General features: G+C 36.1%; 1 protein-coding gene across 2 annotated transcripts in view; it reads right to left on the bottom strand.

Moving 5' to 3' along the window:
- The window catches only part of spir (spire type actin nucleation factor), a 223,702-nt gene that overhangs the window by 48,652 nt on the left and 151,525 nt on the right, over positions 1 to 23,525 (bottom strand). For both annotated transcript variants that reach the window (XM_017609646.1, XM_017609647.1), the window contains exons 6-7: positions 19,973 to 20,090; positions 19,017 to 19,093 (exon numbers count right to left, since the gene is read on the bottom strand). In XM_017609646.1, coding sequence (XP_017465135.1) covers positions 19,017 to 19,093; positions 19,973 to 20,090 — 195 coding nt within the window. The remainder of the gene's footprint in view (positions 1 to 19,016; positions 19,094 to 19,972; positions 20,091 to 23,525) is intronic.

Raw genomic sequence — 23,525 nt, 5'->3', positions numbered from 1 at the left:
GTGCGAGAATAATCAATTTATACATATATGTACGTTTGTAAACAAAAGCGATGTGTTAACATCGACGCGCACAGAATGAAAAGAGAAACAGAACCATAAAGAAAACTGAAAAAGTAAAAAGAACCAAAATAATTGCGTAATTTTGCACTTGTAGCCACGATTGCTGTCGCTCCGTTGTCGTAGCCCAAATCGCACCCATCTTCGATAGACGCAAGCAGCAATTACCGTAAATCAGCGGGCGGCTAACGATTTTGGGCCGACAGCTATCAACTTCTCGGCATTGCTTTCTATAGATGAAGAAGATCCCAGTCTCGCACGTTACCAAAGCTACTCCTTGCATTGGCAACTGCAAATTACAAGTAACCGCAGCAAAAGCAGCAACAACAACAGTGGCAGCCGAATAAATGAAATCGAAATCGCCACATTAATTAACGTCACGCAAACACAAAGTTGCATATATGTATATACATATGGTGCGCGCACGGCACACGCCCACTTTCTGCACCGCGCCATGCCACAAGCAGACGCGCGCACACCAGGGTTACACGGCCATTGCAAAATTGCTCCGCGTTTCGCACAATTGCTTTGACATTTCGACTTTCACTTGCAACACGCTGATTATTGTGTTGTGCACTGCAAGTGCGATCAGCAGCGCTGTGTGGCTGTGCGGTCGTCAGGTTGTGCCGTGCTGTCGTAGTTGCTGCATGCTTGGCCTTTTGCCGGTGGCATTGTTTACGTTGCCTTACTCTCACGCAGATCCTTTCATTGGTGATAAATTCATGAAAAATTGTGTTGCGCGCATTTTTCACCTTTTTTGCATTATTTATTTTTTTATTTTTTGCTGCAAGGTCTTAAAATATCGAATTGTTTTGGTGTATTTTGGTTGCGGGGGCAAGAGTGTTTATACGTTTATATTCGTAATTTTTGCAGCCGATATTTGCTTGCAATTAATAATAAGTTGCAACATGTGGTTTTGCTTTGACTTTGTTGTAAATTATTAATGTTTTTGTGTTGTTGTGGGGGACAAGTAAACAATTTTTTGTGTAGTTAAAGAAAAAAGTATTATTTTGATATGCGTATCTTATGTCTTCATAAAGTGACATTTACGATGATGATCAGAGTCGCTTAAGTGAATGAGGATCTTTTGCGATTACTTCATATTTATGCATGTATGTATGTATGTATGTATGTATGACTGCATGCACCCAAGTGGCATATTAAGGAAGAATGAATGTTTTAATTATAATTAATGATAAGTACATATTTAGTTATCAGATAAAATACTGTCGAATTTTAACTGAAATTATAAATCGTAAAACTCCGTATTAAACGATTCTCGAAAAGTGTTACAGAGGTATACTATTTGGGTAAGTTTTTAAGTATAGGTATGTCCGTTGAGTTCTGATTAAATATTTCAGGTTCTAAAACTTCATGAGCTGCTTTCTCGAAATTCAACAAATAAAAGGTTTGCTAGATACCTAAATTTTGAAAAAAAAAACAAAAAAAACGACCGCCAAACTTGATTTGGGAAGGCTAATAACCTACTTCATGCTTCTTCTTTTTATTTGGTACTACAACCGTTTGCCGGTTCGGGCCGAGACCAAAAAATTTCACCAATTGCCCCTCTCCTTTGCAAAGTTCCGATAGTTGTCTAACCCAAAAGCAGAAAGGTACTGATTTTTCCATTGTGTTCGCTGATGCCCTTGCTTTCCTTGTCCAACCATGCATACCCAGTCAAAGTCTCCTTTCACCCGAGTAGCGTCATCCATGTGTACAACACTATGCCCTGGTCATTAAAAACTCATAAAATTCATCATTCCGAGGAGGAGTGGATTATTTAAATAGGATTGGGGGTCGGGTTGCGAAAGTTTTCGGCTATGTGTTGAGACTGCAACAATATCAAAAATATAATTTTGACTTTAACCTATAAAAAAAAAATTAAAAACTCCGCCAAAAAATGTTACGTTAGTGGTCGCATGGGGCCAGCACTAAAGAGAGTAGCAACACATGTGTACATGCCGATGTTCTGGTAGTGACTAATTTACGTACACCGCGGGGAGTTACGCAACTAGAAAGAGCACGAGCAAGCTCCAAGCACTCCAAGACATTTTTTTTTCAACTTGAAATGGCCTTGACCCCATGCGCATAATTAAGGGTTAAAGAACGGAGCGGTCCGGTTCTTACAAGAACCGAAAAGCGAACTGTGCCTAAACCCGATTCCAAAGGCCCAAAAAATGGTTCTGGTAGGACCGAAAATCGGCCCCAAATTCGGCTTGTGTACGTATTATGGAGTTCTGAGTTGACCTACCAAATTTTTTTGGTTCAAGGCATATAGCCGCCATATAACTGACTACATAAACTTCGTTGTTTTTGTTGCTACCGACTTGAAATTCGGTTTGTGTAAGTACATATCGATACCTGAGTGGAAGATCCAGCCAGTTCGAAAACTCCCTATCTCAGAGAACTTTTCAAGAACGCCCTACTTACGAATTTTAGGTCAACTGAAAATTCAGGGATAAGGCATTCTTCAACCAAATTCTGAGATGGACCGTTCATCAACCAAGTTATGAAATATGGCGTTTTTGAAAAGTTTTCTGAGATAGGGCGTTTTCTAACTGGCTGCCGAGGTAGGTCGATCTTCCATTTAGGTGTCGGTATTATGGAGTTCTGAGTTCATGTTTTAAAAGGAAACATTACTTTGTTTTAATTGAAACCTTAACGAGGAAAAGCATACTTAAATTTTGTTTAATGTATTTTATTTTTATAAAACTTTTCTCACATAAGGATCAGCTAAGGAATGAATATAATGTACATATGAATGTATTTATTTTCTTTTCTTCACTTTATAACAATAATATAAAATGAAATGAAAATTTTGTAAAATCTTTTTAAAATCTGTTGTTAAGGAACAGCACTACTATTTATGCTTTCGCTTCGCGTTGAAATTTTTGATTTTCATTCGAACTCCTTTGCTTTCGCTGTGACTTTGAAAATTGTATTTTGCTTTTTTATCGGCAGTTTATTGAAAACAATTTACTGCTTTTGATTTGCTATGATAGGACTTTTCCTGTACTGTGACCTGCTTGACTGTCGCACATGAAAACATAATAATAAAAACTCTAAACTTTGTGCAAAACTCAGGAAAATTCATTAAATTTGCACATCAGTTTGCAACTTTTTATTGAGATTTTTTAGAAAAATTCTAAGTAGGCAGTTTTATAGCCCATTCAAATTTAGTATAACAAAGTGCAAGTTTGAAGTCGCTAGAAAATCGCGTTGATTTTTGGCAATTTTTGCTCATTTTCCCCATACAAAAAATAACTGTCGAATATACATACCTTGTATGGAAGAACTTGCGTGAAAAAATTACCAAAAATCAACGCGATTTTCTAGCGACTTCAAACTTGCACTTTGTTATACTAAATTTGAATGGGCTATAACTTAGAATTTTTCTAAAAAATCTCAATAAAAAGTTGCAAATTAGTGTGCAAATTTAATGAATTTTCCTGAGCTTTGCACAAAGTTTAGAGATTTTATTATTATGTTTTCTGGTGTAGAATGAACACTATTTTTATAAAAAATTATCGAAAATAAATTTGAATAACAAACTTTGGATATATTGCGAAAAATTCACTGTGCCAATACTTCTGTTCGGCACTGTATGTACATATACATTTTTCGCTCAATTTGGTGCTTCACAGCTAAGTGGTAGTAAAATTGCTGTTGCTTTTCTGTTACTGCTCTGTCGTTGTGTTTTCATAAATAGCTTATGAACGGTCTGGTTGCTTTCGAAGTTTGACAGCTAAGCGACAGCCAAAGCATTTGATTTTTCCTGAATTGCTGTTGCTTTGCTTTCGATATCATTTATGCAGCACAAACAAACTAAATGAAAAAATTACAGCATTTTCAAATCCTGGTTAAGATATTTCGTTAGGGCCTATTTCCGGTACCACTTTCTTGAGAGTCGGAACCGGTCCGAATTCCCGGCTGGAACCGGACTCGACAAAACTGCACATTACTACTAATTGCCATGTTCCGTGCCGTGCTCAGCCCCTTACTGTTGTTGGAGATGTTCTCGTAAAGGCTGTTTCCGACGGTTGGACCAAATATGCCTTCTTTGTCCACCCTGGTATTAAAGCCACCAAGTATGGTTTCAACATCGCGGCGATGACGGCGCTACTGAGCTATTCCAAGGAGCTCATATAATCGCTTGTTTGGTCTCAACGGCTCTATTATCTGTGGGGACGTGCGCACAAACCAAGTAAATTCCTCTCAACATTTGAAATTGATTGTGGTAACCTGTCAGCTGATTGCGAAAACCAGGAGATAAGAAGTCTAAGTCTCCGCCTAACCACGAATCTGGCTACAACTCACCATTTCATCGTAATCGTATAAGCCGATGAGGATTGCATTCAAAAAACGTATGTATATGCAATTGCAAACATTTGCAAATATTACACGCACCCTAAAGTAAATTTATTCTATGAAAAAGATCTTGAAGGTTCTAGTATATCGAAAGTCTAAGGGCTGTTTTCTCCACTGCCGGCTAAATTTAATACACCGTGAAAAACATGGACTGCTTTATCCATCACATGTAGTCGGTAACGGCGATCACAATGTTTAACCGGAAGATAAATTTAACAGGCAGTCGAGAAAAAGGATCCAAAATAACAGACAAATCAAAAGTCCGATTTTGTTTAAATACGTATTCAACCCCAGATCAACAAACAAAATTTAATACATTTCAAATTTCGTTAGTTATTTTCAACTTCCATTTATCGTCGCTCTGCTGCACGTTCCAGTAAATTATGCACAGTTGCATAAAAAATGCATTCCAATTATACGATTTGTCATCGACATCGTCAGAGTTAATAGATTTGAATTGGTTTTCAGCTTTTTGACGTTGTTGGTGGCGTCTAATAACTGACAGGTGTTTATTATTAAAATCATCTCTAAGCTCTTTCGCCTCGATTGTTGGAAGCAAAACTATTGTCGACGAATGTGTTGGTACGTGCGACTGCTTAATTTTACTTGGCGTGCGTTCATTTCAGATTTCTACTCGTTTTTCCCGTATTTTATTTTATTTCTTATTCCAGCTATGCCAACTGCAACTGCATAAAATTACTGTAATTTGCATAATTCTTATGCAATGGCAAACAAAATCCATAAATTTCGTTTGAACTCTTTGGCAGCGGCGATCAGTTATCATCGACGATCAACGGAGGCGTTTAAGTATTTGTGTGCATGCGTGTGGTCACCGGTTGCGTGGGTGTTTGAGTCAGATTTCGTAACGGAATTCTTTTGAGTGACATTTTTGTGTTGATTTTGTTTCACGCTGAGATATGTTTTTTTGTTTGTTTATTTATGTATGTGTGCCACTCAGTAATTTTCGGTGTCGAAATGTCAATTGGCCAGTGTCAGTTGTAATTAAGTTTTAAAGTTTTGTTGTTTTGAGTTGGTTACATAATTTTCTGGCCCAAATTAAATTTTTATACCCGAGCGCACTTGTGCACAGGGTATTATACCTTCGTTCGCATAACGGTTGTTTGTAACAGCCTTAAGGAATCGAGATAGATAGGGACAAATGTGTATACATAAATGATCAGAATGAAAAGAGAAGTCGATTAAGCCATGTCTGTCTGTCTGTCCGTCCGTCCGTTCGTCTGTCTAATAATCTTGGTACGAAAAATCAATTCGTTGAAAATTGTTCAAATACCACCTAAATCCGACCATGAATGCAGGTTTTCAAAATATATCGACTTCCGCGTCACCTACCGGATAAAAGCTGTGTCGCAGTTTGTCATAACTTTTTGTATATTCTTCCGCCATATGGAATTTTAGATTTTCGAAAACTAACTTCAGATTTGTAATCAGCTACCCAAAAATGCCCTATAGAAAGTTTAATAAAAATCTAGTAATTTTTTTAGAAGTCATCCGCCCCATTGGACCCTTTATTTTGAATACTTCAAATCAGAATTCAGATTCGTAATCAACGAGCCCAAAATCCTCCTTGTACGAAGTCTCATTAAAATCGATCAATAGCTTTATATTTTTGCCACTTTGGAGCTTGGTCTAGCGTTGAGGCACAAAGCAAAGTATCTTCTGGCAACACATAAAAGGTCTTCACGTATTGGGACACACGTAACGGTTGGCAATTAAAACTTTAAAGTAGAGAAGCACTTTGTCTTCCTAGGAGCAGTGGTCGCTCAAAGCGGTGTAGAGGACTAGATCTGCGCTTATCCTACTTAGGCCAAATATGCCTTGCTGTCCTGCACGTGGGTTCCGCAGACAATTTTGTAGTTGCCCGTTCGATAAAATTATTCTTCAGCCAGAGTTGCAGGAAGATAGCGGAATGCCCGCATTTCGAGCAGTATTGATTGCTGATAGTAAGGTGCCTTTCCTTGCCAGTTTATCCGCCACACAGTTGCGCGGTACAGCACCCATACGACATGAGTGACGTATCTCCTTACCAGCTCATTTAGGGTATGGGTATGTCTACATTCCATGACAATTCTCGACGACGATTTGTCAAAATTAACTGCTTCGATATCTGCCTGGCTATCACAAAATATAATTACTGTATGCAAATTAATAGAAGAATTGATCAGCCATCTTGCAGCTTCGTTGATTGTTGTAAGTTCAGCTTGAAAAACGCTGCAAAGATCTGGCAAACGAAAACTGAGGCTAAGAGAGAGTTCTTCAGATCCAACTTGGAGCCATCAGTGTTGATGGATGGCTGATGAAACGGAGTACGAGAACAGGACTGACTCCTACTCCCATTCACCCCTTGAGGGTATCCTTGTTGGGAAATGACTCTCCAGAATAGTGGGCGGGACTATGTAGTCCAGGTGCCTGAAGACTGCTGGAAGATTTCCCAGAAACCTAGAGTATCCGAAACTCGTATCACTCCGCTTGATCAGCGCGGTTGGTCTAATAGCATTACAGTTTGCCTGTAGTTTACCATATAGGTCCACAAGTAGAAGATGAAGTAAGGTCTCTAACAAAGAATAACTCTTGCCAACAGGTGCAGCTTTGGACTCGGTAGGCAATTGAAAGGCATAGACCTTTTTCAAAAATTACGCTCTACAATTCTCTCATCATGCCCGTCCGTTTATATGGCTCAGAAACATGGATGATGTCCAAAAAAGACGAGAAGGCGTTCAAGGCTTTCAAGAGAACTACTCTATACGTCCTGCCCGCGTGGGCGATGAGTACCGAAGAATATGGAATGACGAACTGTACGACATGTTTTACGACATGGGCATAGTCAAGCGCATAAAAATACAACTATTTCGCTGGCTGGGACATCTGAAAGGATCCTTCGACTAGGCACACATGCGTGGACAATAAAAGGAAGGGCGCAAAGAAAGAACTTTGCGAACGACAACATTGAATCCTGTATTGTCGGAGAACTGAGAAACCAACTTTATTGAAGAACTTTACTCTACTCATAGCTACGTGCAATTCGCCGTGACTATAACAATCATCTGTAAGGTATAGTCCAACCTTTCACAATGCCTGTCCAAGGGACTTATTAATCGTAATCGCAAATAATGGATCGTTGATTTCAAAAAGAAAATCAAAAATTGTATAATGCTCTTAGTTTTTTCGAGTTTCAATTGGTTGATATTTTTCAATTTTTTTACTTTTGTGAAAAATACGGTCAACCAGAAAATTGAATTAAATAAACAACTGTTCTCTTAACAACAAAAGTGCTTATTTACGAAAAAAGCGCTTAACACAAAAAAAAGTTTGTCCACTATATATTAGTAATATGAGCCGTTAATTTTGAAAGTGGTATAAGTCACTTCAAAGCTCTCGTGCTTAAATCGCCGGTTACTTGTAGCTAAACGCGTCGGTTATTTATTCGACTTCATCAACCAAAGGTAGAAGGTTTTGTCGTTAGTTTACGAAGACAAGATGCATTCGGTTACAAAAAGTCGGTCATTTAAGCACTTATGCCACTTTCAAAATAAATGGCTCATATATAGAATATAGACAAATACGTTGCGAATAACTTAAAGATATCTTTAAAAGCCAATTAACCGATTTGAAACCTGACAATTTTTGACTAACCTCTGCAGGTAATATTCTTTCCAAAAAAAAGGAAACTTTATTCCTCTTTACAGAATAAAAGTTCGACGAGCTAGAGTAAAATTCGCTTGCGGTTTCGCTGGAAGGCATCGCGACCTAACCAACAAAAATACGTAAGCGACATTAAAAAAAAAAACAAATTTAATTTGTTTTGATGCAAAAATGTTTTTAGCGCATCCAGATGCATCAACAATAAAATTTTGAAAAAATGTCGTCTACAACCTTTTGGCGGTTAGAGCTCGATATAAATGCTAACTAATCCTTGGTTTTCCGAATGGCGGCGATTAAGTAAGTACAATGTTTCGTTTCATTATTGTAAGAAACATTTAATTTTTCCTACACATTATTCTGCCACAATTTCGTCTTAGCCTAAAGCTTAACTGCAAGACAGGCACTATAAATACTTCCGTCTGTCTCATTTGAAATTTATTCGCCACATTACTTTAACACAGCAACTACCCAAAAAATATGCGTAGAGCATTTATGAAATTTATGAAAATCGGTTCGATTTCAGCAACAACTAAGGCAGATTGCATAGAAGCGATGGAAACCGCAGCAACGTTACAATTAGGTTTGCTGTTTTTGTTGTCGAATGAGAGGTTGTTGCAACATGATGCAATGCAATTAAATGATGATTTAACATGGCAGGCAACAACATTTAACGAACCAAATCTGCCAAAATGTGAAAATATGCTAGGCAGCGGGCATACATAAATTTGTACATATATGCAACAACAACAAAATCATGCATAAATACTGCTTATAAACATATATATATATATATATATTTCTATGTACATATGCTTATATGTATGTATAACAAGTGGAATTAGCATAAATAACCGCATAATACGTTCATATTTTTGTTGTAGTTTGTTGTAGTTTACGTTGTTTATTGAAAGCTGAAATTAAGTGAAAAATTGTTAAGCAGCGGCGGCAATTTACAATGTCTGGGTGTTTGCGGTAGTCTATGCAAATGCCTAGGAAGCGGTTAACAGCAGTCAAAGCCACAACAATAACAACAACACAGAAATAGAAACCCAACAACAAAACAAGCGATATACAACTGCAAATCAACAAAAAAAAAGCAACTAAGCTATGTGCCAGCTAAGCGACTCCAAACGAGCTCAAATTATTCCAATAAATTGGGACAGCAATAAATACAACGAACTGCAGCAACATCAACAGCAACAAATTGCAGCTTCCGTAAAACTAAAAATATGCACAACATGTGGGCAGCCGGCAACATATTCAGGCATACATATGCACATACAGACAATTAGCTGACGTACAGTTAGTTACACACAGGTGGACTGATCAACTGACTGACTCACCAGCTGACTGGCGAGACTAAATCGCTGATATTTACTTAGTGAAATGTAATCGAAATTTTGCAAAACGAAAATTTATTGCCGAGTTTTTCCAAATTTTTCCCCCCTCGATTGCAACTGTTTCGGTGTTTTTTGTTGTGATGCAAATGCGGTAAGGCATAGCAAATGTTCAGCCAACAATAATGCAGCTGTTGAAAATTGTAACCGAGGAGCAGCAACCATGACCGAATGATATTACACGTTCGAATAATACACGGTTGCGCCCTGACCCACCACCCGCCCCGCCCCGCCCGGCCAGCCTACCCGACTGGCACTTCAGAGGAAGGTGTGCAATTTGGTACGTTTGGAGCGGCAATCAACAACAGACGGTAGCTGACTGACAGAAGCCACAATAGCGACAACATGTTCCAAAACAGTAGCAACAGCAGCATTCGCGTTGGCGTGAATTGTCTTGCAACACATTACAACGCTTCGCTGGTTGACCACCGCTTGACTGCTTAACTGAGTGACTAAGTAACTGACTGGCTGTCTGGTTGACTGGCTGCCATCCAACGCAAACGCAGCGTTACGGATGTCGCAAATCACCGAATCTCCAAATGCAGGAAGTGCCTACAATTGCTGCTATTTTACAGCTACCGAATGCATGGCTGAAGAAATATTGCAACAATTGCCTAAATGGCAGCTAAATAAATAAAGTCTTGAAATGTATTTTGACTAAGATCTTTCACCGATTGCTTAGGTGTATACATATTAATGAATAAAATTATTTTTCACGTATTATTAACAACAAACTTATTACCGATATAAAATACATAAATACATAACCTCAAAATCTTGTAGGAATACAGTATTTGGCTAAGGACAGCCATTAAACATTTACTGTTTTGGATCGGACCAAATTGGGATGAATCTCTTTGAGCCTTTGCTTTAGTGAGTTCGAGTTAGGCCCTGATCCAAAATAAATTTCCTACTTTTTAAGTACCAATCACGTTGTTCGTCTGGTAGTTATTCGGAAGGCGAATTGTAGCACAAGGCTCTTTCGCCAGTTTCATTATTTGTGCAATATGCAGTAAGCTTCTCGAGGTTAGGTCAAGTTGCGGTAGCCGCCCCGAGAAGTGCTCACATAGGAATTCACAATCTTATTCTGTATCACGAACGATAGGGAACGCCTACGATTCGTCTGCAGATCAATGCTTCAAAACTTATTCCGGCGGCATCATTCTAGCCGGTTTAAACACAACCGAGACCATTGTAACGTAATATATGAAAAGCAAGACGAAGACGACCGATAGAGTAATAAAATCGCAATCAGAGATGTATCGTTCGTGATACAGAATAAGGCTGTTAATAAGACTGTCCATTGTGTTATCACATTGTATAGATCTTTCATTATACGGAACGGCATGGGTTCCTAAAGGACAATGCCTGGTCAGTAGATCCTTCAGAATCGAGAGCTGGCGCTAAACCAGCTGTAGAAACTCCCTTTGTCGCCGGCGGTCAACAACCGGTCAGAAGGAACTTGGAGCCTTGCATGTCGGGGTTCTAGCTCATAGCTCACTGAGTCGACTGTGCGCCCATCTGCCTAGGAGCAAGCCGCAGGTTTCCACATGTAGTTCCTATGCCCTCCCTGTCCATGGTAATGGCCTCGAGGGTACCCTGCCTAGCCAATTCATCTCCTCTATAATTTCCCTGTGTCCTGGGACCCAGATAAAATTCATTTGGAGGCGATTGAGAGAGAGGTTGAGAGTTTCCCGACCAGTTTCGATTGCATCATGATCTATCCCGGTTACCCATCCAATCGGCTGCCTCTTTTGTAGCGGCCACATCTGTGTGAAAGGCGCTAAAGAAATCCGTCTGCTTGAGAATGAGATCTATTGAGAGTTCCTGACAGAAAACACACCCTCCAACTGTTCCATTCAGCTTTCATCCGTCCGTGAAGATATTTATTGGACCTCTACTCCATAGGCTACCATTCTCCTAATAGCCACTTGAAGGGATGTGCATGGAGAAAGATCGTCGGTGTGCTCCGATCCATTTCTTCCGGTAAGAAGTCGAAGATTTTCAGAATTGTTGAGTGCTCGTATGCCGGATTGATAGAGAACCCAGAGCTTTCAAGCCTAATGGCTGAGCGGACTGCGGCAACTTTGCGCAGTGGTACCGAGAACTTTCGTGCTCGCTGCCAATGTCCAGCGTCCAAATGAATACCTTTAAAATTTGGCCGGAAGCAGCGTTAAACATAATTCTACGCCTAATCGTTATTTATCTTCACCTAAAAGAAGTGGATATGAAATATGAAGGCAAACTCAAAGAGTCTAGGCCATGGAAAACACGCCTATTCAGGCACGGGATGATCATAAACGAAATGCAAATCCGACCAACTACCGACCGCTATCTAACCTCAATTTCTTTAATAACGTACAAGTTGGATATCTATACACAAGAGGGCGGAGAAGAGGCAGATGTATTGGTAGAACAAAGAAAGCAATAATATACCCTGACAATCTAGCATCCCAGATTTTTCAAGTGTAAAACAGTATTATGCTCAGTGTCTATGTCAATAACCGTCCCTCTTGTCTGGGTTCCCAGCCATAGGCAAGTAGAAGGAAAGAGATAGCAGATGAATTGGCGAAAGCAGTAGTGTATTTGAAGGAATCCGAGGCTGATGCACTGGTTTACTTTCTCAGAATCGTTAAAAGAGAAATTAGTTTGTATTTTCTCGAACTGTTTAGAAAAACGTGGTCGGATATACAGACCAAATTAGCCAAAACAAAAAAATCTCTCCTAATTATAACAGGACAAAGACATTATACCTGCTTAATAGATCAAGGACATAAGTATAATATACTATATTATAGAATAGTAGTAACCAATATGGGTCACTGGCTCATAGGCAAAATGCTGCTGGAATGGGGCTCCCATTTGAAAGAACTTGCCGCAGCTGTCAACCAGAAGGCAGCGAGAAAGAAAAGTAAACTGTTTGTAGTAGAACGAGCTTCCTAATTGCCCGAAGGACTTCGTGTAGGTGAGCACATTAAGATAACGATAAATTGATTTAAGAGCATCTTAAAAGACTTGAGTATGACAGCCATTCGAATTATTAATGTGCTATGCTTAGCGTTGTCGTATCTAATTTCTTCGCCGCTTTAGGAATAAAGATTACTTTAATCATCCTTCAGATTAGTGATAATGTCTTGATTTGATAAAAGATTTGAAATTTGAATTTCGATTGAAAAACTGTTTAATTGGTTTTATTTTGCTGCGTTAGAATGCCTTCAATCATTCTCAAGAAAAGTGAAAAATTAATCAACATTTTTTATCTGAATGCTCCTCAATGCCATGATTTTTCTAACGGCATTGTAATCAATCCATTATAAAAAATAAAAATGAAAAATTTGCACTCAATTAATAATTCTTCATTGCCTACTGCTATGCGCTTAATTCCACTATTTAATTTTTAATAACAAAATACTAGCATGAAAGTTTAAAATATTTTTACCTTTGTATTTATCTATTTACGTTCAAAAGAGCTCAAGCAAGGTGAGACAGTGCAAATTAAACAGCGACTCACGACTAAGCAAACCAAAAATGAATTTAAATTAATATCGAAAATTAGTTATTTTTCAAGCAAAAAATTAGTAAATAATACAAATAAACCTTAAGTGCGATTGCAAAGATTGCATATGTACTACATTCGTTCATGCATACATATGTACACACTAAAGTGTGAATAAAAGTCGGTATGAGTATAGGAAAAATTCGACTTCGTTGTGTTGCAGGTAATGACATTGGGAAGGCCGTTTAACGCCGATTTGTTATGTTTTGTAGATCTATGACATCTGATAAGCGGCAATGTTTATAAGCAAGCGTTGGATAGTAGAGAGCGCAATTAATTTGATTTTATTTTACAATTTTAATGAAATCATTTTAGTTTAGTGGAAATGACGCAATTCATGACAATAAATGAAATGAAGAAGAATAAGCGGGAGTGTGGGTAAAAATACGCAAAAACTTATATTCTGGAAAGATAAGAAGTGAGTGTTCGATAATTTCTAAGCAGGTAACTTGTAGCTGATAAGTAGTGCAATCGCTGAAGTTATGATAGCGTTGGAAGCGGAATGGTGGAAAGTATTCGACTTTGTGCAAAAAATGATGAAGAAATGGAAATACAAATAAATTGAAAAACGAACAGTGCATATAATTGAATATGATTGGTGGCAAAATTATTGGCAATAAATTAATTTAAAAGTTTACAACGATACGAGTTATTGTCTAATGCAAACATCCACATATTTATGTACTATGTATGTATGTACATTTGGGTGGTCCGAAATAAGTAAAGTCGGAATTAGAATGCTCTCTGTTTTAAGTACAGTAAAGCGATTGTTTTGTTTATCATAGTTACGAGTATGAAATAGATACTAGTATGTATATGAATGCGCTTAACTTTTATATTTCAGCACTTGCCAATAAGAAGGTTGGTTGCAAGTGAACTCAAGAAAATCAATGCTCACTTAACTTCTTCACCTCATTTTCGTTGTCTTGTTTTTTTTTTTGAATTTATCACAGCAAAGTAAACAACGCTTTGGTGGTTGATCGGACACCATTTTTCATGGTTAATTGACAGTTAAAGCGACATAAGCAAAAGTGTGTATAACACAAAAGACAATTATTTATTTTTTTTTTGGTTCGGTTAAATAATTCAATTGAAAATGCCACTTGAGCTGTTAAAAGTTTAAAATAGATACATACATACATAGGTATGCTCGAATGCAATATATAACCACATATGTATGTGCATATACATACATATGTATAATATATGTACATATCCTGCAGTAAATCGCGCTAGTTCAAAACTAGCGCAGAACTAGCTCATTAAGAGGCGGTAATGATTCTCGATCTATCCCAACGCATTGCATTCAACTGTATCTTTTTACATGGCGATATCCTACGAAGTGGAAATTGCCCCCCTCTGCAAATTTTATTATTCGATTTCTTGATATTTTTTCAGTTTTTATTTTCTTTTAAAGATTGCATTTAATTAAATTTTTTTTATATTATAGCAATATGTTTTATTAATTGTTGCAAAAGAAAGCAATACTGAAACTTCGTTTCCCCACTTGATTAACTTGAGTTCTGAAATCGTTTTTGGCATTTTCTGGCAAATGAGGAATTTTTATTTGATGCACTTTTAAAGAACATTTGCGATAAGTAGGTACATGCATATGTATGTACTAGAGAGCTGCATGAATTCGAACGCTCGAAAATGACCTTCGCTATCCAATATGCATATTGCACTGAGAACGAACTTATAATTAAACTCTCTCTAATTAAATTTTCAATTCGACAATGGGCGGTATTTCGAATTCATAACGAAGGAAAAATACATTGGATAACGAAGGTTCTGCTTTGATGGAGAATGGCCTAGTTTTCGAATCGAATACTAATCTATGCCACATTAGTTATTGAAGGTGAGGCTCGAAAAAAATATTGGTTTTCCAATCATTTTCGAATTGTTAACCAATCCCAATGTTTATTGGGAAATAACAATTTTTTGTATGAATATCCAAAAATATTTTTTCTATGTTACAAAATTCCAAACGCTGAGTGTTTTTTATGTGAAGTAGAATATTCAAAACTACTGTACTCTGTTTGGCTAGAAGTTTGAATGAATTCATGCAGCCCTCTAATATGTACATACCCTGCAAAAAATGGGACTAATCCGGGATGACTCCGGGAGCAATCGCAAAGGAGCATGCGACTAATACCACTTTTGATCTCTTTATATGGATTGAACTGTTCGCTTTTGTTCGAGCATGTCCTATGAAGAGACTAATTGTTCACCTTTATACCCGAACGGTCATACAAAGCGACTAGTCACTTTTAAAAATAAACATAAAAATTTGCGCCATCTGAGATTCGAACCGGGGTGCTCAATTTTGTTAGGCGAATACTCTCTCTGCGTGCCAACGCCGCACATGGAATTTCATTGACTAGTGCGATCATATCATTAAATCGTTAATAGTACCCGTTAGAGATGAGTTGGGGACTANCATACAAAGCGACTAGTCACTTTTAAAAATAAACATAAAAATTTGCGCCATCTGAGATTCGAACCGGGGTGCTCAATTTTGTTAGGCGAATACTCTCTCTGCGTGCCAACGCCGCACATGGAATTTCATTGACTAGTGCGATCATATCATTAAATCGTTAATAGTACCCGTTAGAGATGAGTTGGGGACTAATTTATCTCCAATTATACCCATAAGGGATGAGTCGAGGCTAACTGACCTCCATTAGCACCCGTATGAGACTAGTTGCGACTAATTAATGCTGAATTGTACCCGCTTGAGAGTAATCTCGGAATACTCTCTTTAGAGATTAGTCGCACAATTTTGTGCAGGGTATGTACATACATATGTATAAGTACCTAGGTTTCTAGTAATTTCACATTTCTTCGTAATTTTCATATACATTTGCACTATAGAGTTTATTTGATTGATCATTTCATTTTAGTCTTCATTATGAAGTAATGAAACAGACCTGTAAAGTCTATAAAAGAGCAGATTTGGTGTCAGGTTATATGCACGCTACCAACAAATCGTGCATTACATTTGTAAATTATCATTTGAGACAGTTAAACAATGCGAATAGCCAAGAGTTAGTCTTAGAAAAGAAAGCGTTATATAACCAAATGAATGTTCATGCATTTAAAAAGCGAGTAATAACATACACAAATTAAACGAGAATCATAAAGGTGGACAGTAAAACAATAATACTAATTTTTATGTAATTGTGGTGGTGAGTGTAAGTGCATTCACACTTGTTTATATTTACATATGCATATACATATATACATTAGGGCAAGTCAATTTTTTTGACTATGCGCGTATAGCATAGGAGGATTCTACGTGTAATTATAAGCAAATTTTCCGAAGAAAGCATGCGTCTAAAATCCATTTGGAGTTTCCCACATTGCGAAAACAGGCTTCGAAGAAAAGTGGAAAATTTCACTGTTGCGCCCTCGGGTTGAAGTTTTAGGAAAAAGATAAGAGCAGAAATGGATTCCTCATAACAAAAAATACTTTATAGCATGCTTTTTTTTTAATTTAAGCACTTTTTTACGACACTACCGCAAAATGCTAAGGAACCTATTTTCGCAATTTGGAAAACTCCAAATTAATTTTAGACACATGGTTTCTTCGCACAATTTGCTTATAACGCTACACGTAAAATCCGTCTGTGCTACACGCGCATAGTCGAAAAAATCTCCCATATAAATTGAGCCACCCTTATGTAGATATATGCAAACCTAATAACACTCACATGTAAAAATATTTTTGGCCAAGATATGAGTATAAAAAATGCTTACCTCATGCTATTAGAAACTTTTTAACGAAATCGACTATAAATCTAGATTTGCATTCTGACAAAGTAAAAGCGAAAGTAATTTGGAGAAACGAGTATGTAATATTGTGGTTTAGAAATCAGTTTTCGTTGGTAGTAGATATAACACGAGTTAAATTAGTTAATTCAGCGCATCTTTTCGGAGTATATCAGACTCATTTTTGGAAATACCATTCGCCACTTTATTGTGCAGAATTCTAAAGAATCGTTAGAATTTTTATATGTTTGACCATTTGAATAATTATTTTTCATGATTTTTCATATAATTATAGTATTGGGTGGATAAGATGTAAATTAAAATATTCTGACAAACACAATTAAAAAGACCCTATCATTCTTTAAAGAATCCCATTTGTTTCACTCAAATCGACTATGTAATTAAATCTTATTTTCCCTGCAAACCAAAGTTCCCGAAATCTTAACGAAATCTTAAGGAATCTCATTTCTGTAACGAAATTTTTTACGAATCTTCAAAGAAAATTATATGAAGCGGTTGACACGAACTCGTAGAGAAATTTCTGTGCGAAAAATAAAGAAACTTCTGAAAAAATGTTGCAAGAAATTCTTCACATAGCAGAATTATTTTCATTTCTTTACCGATTTTCTTCCGAAATTTCATTGAATTTAAAATTAAAATTTAAAATTTCTCTAGAATTCAGAATACTCTGAAAAAACGGGTTACAGCTTGCTCGCAGACACATTCATTTTAGTGGTTACCGGGGCGTATGATGAACGCGTGAAATCTTTCCAGTGGTCCCGCCATAAAATAATCATTGTCCTTTTTTGCCACTGTCATTACTCATTATGATAAAAAAATGACTACCTTTTTATAAACAGCTACAAAGTGCGCACATTGCCCTAATAATTTTTAACCGACTTCACGAAAAGGAGGAAAGCGGCCCATTTTTGTTTAGTTAAGTAAAATTTAAACGCTTTCTGTTATTTTACTTTAAATGAATCGTTTTTATTATTTATGTTTTATAAAATAAAAAAACCTAAATTTTTTAAAAACTCTCGTCGTTATTTGAAGGTTACAGTTTTTTGGACGAAAATACAGTTTTTCCAAAAAGAAAATCTGGCAACACTGCCTAGAAGCCACAAATGACCACTTAAGGAGATAATCTATGTTTTATTTTGGAGCAACCAACACCAACACACAGATAATCTATGTATTTATTAAAGAAATCAAATTTTCTTTTGACATATTTCTCTGAATAAAAACGTGAACAATTTAGCATAATCGCGTAGTGAAATATCTCAGAAACTGAATCTTTCTAAAATACCATTATATGGAGGAAAGCGTGATTTTTATACATATTTAAACATACTTAAGTAAAATTTACCATTTTTCAAAATTTTTGAAAAACAAATTTTTTTCTTAAAATTCCCTCTACATACATATACATTTTTAGCAATTTGAGTCCAATTTCCCAAATACCGTTATATGGAAGGCTGGCGTAGTTTTAACACTAACATAGCCTGGACAAGGAGCAACGAGTGTACCAAGCTTCATTGCGAAATCTCGTTTAGTTTCAGAGAAAACGGTGCCATACAAGTGGCACCACTGTGCTTTACCTTGAAGTATAATAATTTCTCTCAGGAGATAATTACATACATATGTGAATGAAATATTTTTAACTTAGTACCAGTTAGAGAAAACTGTGTTGAGAGAAAAATTCCAGTTCCTTAAACAATATACCCGATTAAGCCTTTTTTACTCTAAGGACAAATTAATTTTTAATGGCATGCAAGCTAAGATCTTATCAGTAAGTACTAATCTAGCAACAGGCAACATTTATTATTAATTCTGTGCCGCAGAAAAACTTTTCCAGCAGTAGAATAGCTCCTCTTTCCAAGCGATTTTATGATGGGGTCTGTTCTGTTACTTTTGAACAGTAGGGTTGGAGGTAAAAAAATCTGGGCCCGAATCACAACAAGCGTGATCGAATGATGATTTCGAATCGAATAAAATAGAACAAAATGCCAGTTGCTTGCTCTTCAATACAGTTTAAATTTAAGGACCGGATTCTTTTCGAGTGCAGTCATCTAAAAATTAAATTTCGAAGCGAGTTTCATTTTATCACGGCTGCTGTTATTCAGACCATAGCTTTCTCGCTAGTCTTATGAAGAAAATTGATACACCAAGAAACTCTCCATTTTTAATAACAACCATTTAAAACTTACCCAATCGTTGAAGCCTAGCTTGGCCAACTCTTGTTTGGATGTTTGTGAATCAACTTCTAGATGGAGATTGTCGGCACCTTAGAATAAGTAGAAAAAGAATAAAATTAGTAAAAAAAAATTATGAAGTGGTATATATATTTTTTTAAAATGAATAACTGCTAAAGTCTAAACCAAACTGCATTTGTTTTGTGTTGTTTTTATTTTGTAGTGCAACTTCTTAACCAAAAGTTCAATTTCACATCGCACAGAGATGTATTTGTATAATAACAATTTTTTGAGTTGAGTTGAGTTACGTCAACTAAATATGTTTCTCTCAACATGCGATTTGGTTATAGTTACATTCTTTGGTTATAGTTACCCAGTCTTGTGTTGAGAGAAATAGATTTAGCTGACTTTTTTCTCATTGTCAGGTAACTGATGCATAGATATGTCACGAAAATCATCCTAAGATGGGTGTAATTACTCTTTTCTCCAATAAACCACTAATTATGATTAAGTTCCTCGTTTTATTTTATTACTGAGCAGAAATCCACATCATTAAATTTTGACCGGTTTTACTATGCAAATACTTCTCTGTGCGTGGCTTGCATCGGCAAAAAATATTAGGATCCTACATGGTTTTCGTCACTGAAGTCAAATATTTTGTAGCGACTTATCTTTTTTTTGCATAAAACGATGCGGGGAGTTGTAATTCGATGAAATGTATCGAATCAATCAAAAAGTGATTTTTTATTAGTAATGACTTTTGCATTTCAGTGACGAATTTAGTTACGTTTTTTTTCATTTCAGGTGAGGGTGTATGCTCTTTAGGCCAAAGGGAAATTAATAAGGAGATATGGATATCGAATTTTGCAGCAAACAATTTTTTTTCGGATTTGCTTATATATGTAAGTATGTGCTGCTACAAACGGCACTAAATCTGAAACTCTTCGTAATAAATGAGATGTCTCACTTACCGTCATTTAAGACCTGCTGCAGGAATATTCGCAATTCAATTGCTTCAGTCACCAGCGCGCGGCAAACTGCTTTATAATGGTCTTCAGGTACAGTGGGTTTAACATGATTTTTGCAGGCCTGTCAAAAGTGAAAACGAACAAAATGAATGTAAGTAAATTGAAATAAATTATTTAGGCAGTGTATGGGAAAAATCAATTTGTAGAAAATAAGTTGAGTGTGAAACCGTTATACAATAACCTTGCAAATAAATTGTATATTTACATATGTATGTATGCACACATGCATAAGCTTTAACATTTACATATGGGGCATTCCAGCCCAATTCGGGCACCATTTAGGTTTTGCATCTCTGATTTTTTTAATTTTTTTTTGATAGGATGTAAATTCTTTTGTTCAGCTGTTTCGGGATATGAATTAAAAACAAAATCTTAAAAAAAATCTTAAAAAAAAATTTATTTTTTTAAATGCCCATAGCTTTGCGAAAAATGGGCCGATGGGATGGTAAATTAATTTTTTTTCTTCTGCAAAATACGAGCAGGAAATAATGTTACTCATACGCCATGTACGAATTACCAAACGTTTAATAAAACTTTTTTTGGGAGGGGGAGGGGCGGATTTTGGTAGGTTGACCGGTTTATAGTAAACCACCGCTAGGTTATTCCCCTGCTTTCAATATATATCTTTTAGTGTGTTAACTTCAAATTGCTGTGTCCAACGTTGTGCCACTGATACACTATGGTAATACCGCTGAGGCCCAGAACCACACGCAAAAGTTTCTGCTATGCTTATGTACGTCTTATTGACTTCAAATCTTTATTTCTTATTAAATCTTGCTTATATCGTTTTAAAATGTGTATTGTGTTTTCTTGATTGGAACCTTAGCGGTTCACAAGTAACCAGGTTATTCTTCTAATTTAATAATTTTATAATTATTCGTCGTATTATATTTGATAAAATTGTAATTTCCGACAATTTTAAAATATTTCTGGTTTCGTTTCTTGGAACAGTGTGTATTTTAATGTAATGCATTTAATTTGACGCCAGTGAGAGTTTCGGGCGTTGAGTTCAACAAAATTTGCTAGTTTTCCATTAATCTTCGTTATCTCGAATTTTTGTACACTTCGGTTTCGAAGCAGGGAAAACTTAGAGAGTTACCACCAGTTTGAAAATTGCAGTTTAAGTAAATTGATAAGATAAAGTATATATAAAGCTAACAGTCTAAAATATTTTTGGGGAAGGTTGCCACCTGTTTGCAAATTTTAATATAAATTAATTGATAAGTTAAATTAAATTTTGCAATATGGGTATCAAACTAAAGAGGTTTAGGAAAGACTGTTGCCAAAAATATTTTTGATGAGGGTTAACACCTGCTTGAAAAATTGTATTTTACAAAATTGATAAAAAGAATGAAATAAAACAATACGGGTATCAAACTAAAGAGGTTTAAATAAGTTTACTGTAGAAAATATTTTTCAGGAGGGTTGCCGCCTATTTGAAAAATATAATTCAGTGAAATTGATAAGATAGGGCAAATATAGTCGAATATGAATTAAGTTTGCAGGAAAAGCCTATTTTCTAAACTAAAATCCACATTCATAAAAAAAAAAAATCCTTCATAAATCGAAACTTTTTTTTCGAAATATCCCTTCATAAAGCTCTTTAAATATATTTTATTTTTTTTGAATGAGGACATACGTGTCTTGGGAGGGAGTAACAATACAAAAATGTTTTAGGGCGCAGTGAAGTACGCCTGGTATTTCTTAGTTTTATATTAAAAAAAAATTGAAAATTTTAAAGAAATTCGGTTTTGATTTTTTTTTTGGTTTCATATTCCAAAATTGTTTTTTTTTGGAATGAAAAATTTCAATTAAAAAATGGACCCAATGGTCCAGTTTTTCGCAAAGTTATGGATAGTGAAAAAGGGAACGCTTTTTTCAAAAATTTAATATATCTGGATGGACAAAAAATTGAAAAAAGCAGGGTGCGTCTCTTAGTTGGTACTATAACACAAAAAAATCTAATATTTTAAACTAATGGAATGCTCCATTTGCATTTACATATGTATGTATGTACATTAGCTTGGCTAGCCTAAGATATTGGCCAAAAATTTTCATCATTCACACAGATTGTTCCTAGAGCATTATGAACAATATTTTTGCTATTACCAAACAGAACTCAAAAAAAGGGGATTTTCGAGATAGGGGTTGGGGTACCTTCCAAAATTTTTCCTCTTGCCGAAAGACGTGCTGGTATAAAACCTTACGTTTCTAAGTATAAATTTAGAGGATCCTCATGATGCTCATATTTTACTCTAGAAGTATTGTGTACATATATTAATCAAACAATTGGTTAAGTAACCTGAGAACATTCCTAATTTAAATTATCTATTAAAACATCACAAGCTTCAGTTGTCATGGCAAAAGTAGCTTTTTATAAAAATCACCAATATTTTACAAGTTTCAAGGTCACTGAGCACCCTGTATTGGTTGCAGTAGCAAGCTGAAAGCTGGTATAGATATTACAAATATCAAAAGGAAAAAACTAAGTTTTATAGGATGAAATTTTTTTCCCCCATACAAAAATTGCACCACTCTAATGTAAAAATATATGCATGTATATAAATAAATGCATAAAATAGTGCTTCACTTGAATAGCTCCCAGATTGTCAAGTGCCAAACACTTGTTTACATCATCCCGTGAGTGTGCGATACGCTAGGCATAAAATAAAAAAAAACACAAACTAGCACCTGAATTCAAGTATGCACTCATATACATACATACATATGTATGTAATGTTTTTGTGCATCTATGTTCAAATTAGTATATGTATACTCTTTTAAGTAATATACGCAAATAAAGTTGTTGCATGGTTGGAAAAATTTAACGTCCAGTTGTCATTCGATAGCAAAAAAGCCACAAAACAACCAATAACAGCACAATTAACAACAGCGCGTGAAAAATGTAATGGTAATCGCCAACATTGTATACAAATTCATTGAAGGAATATTTTTTACGATTTTCATATGAAAATATGTACTCATGTTTTGTCATATTGACTATGGAATGCAGCAAATTGAGTCATCTGTTGTGTTTTGTTGCACTTGACCGCCTCATCTGTGTTGCCACTTCGTTGCGTCACACTACACTCGCTCTAACTTGCTCCCATAAATACTATTCTCCGCATTATTGCACCACTTTGTAAGCAAGTTTAGCGTTTTGCATTTCTTCTATATTTCATTTCGCATCTGTCAAGTTATTGCTTTGCCATTTTTTCTTTGCTTTTGCAGGCCAATACATATTTCCACTCTCCGTACTTGTCGCTGTCACGTGCAAGCCTTTAATCGCATACTCTTGCGAATCATCACATGCTTCAATGCCAGTGATGTGGACCTACCCTCGCGGAGAGTGCGTTTCAAACGTTTTCTTGTTGGTTGCCATTTGTCGCACTTACCTCACAGACGGACAAGCCATACTACAAAATAAGAATTCTTAATGTTCATTTAAATGTGTAAATTATTTCTTCCAATTGCGGTGAAGGTGCGAATCGGTGCG

The sequence above is a fragment of the Rhagoletis zephyria genome, unplaced genomic scaffold (assembly GCF_001687245.7).
Source record: "Rhagoletis zephyria isolate East Lansing unplaced genomic scaffold, Rhagoletis_zephyria_1.1 Rzeph_scaffold_00242, whole genome shotgun sequence".
Classification (NCBI taxonomy): domain Eukaryota; kingdom Metazoa; phylum Arthropoda; class Insecta; order Diptera; family Tephritidae; genus Rhagoletis; species Rhagoletis zephyria.
The sequence above is the reverse complement of the archived record's forward strand: the minus strand, read 5'-3'. Positions and strand labels throughout refer to the sequence as shown.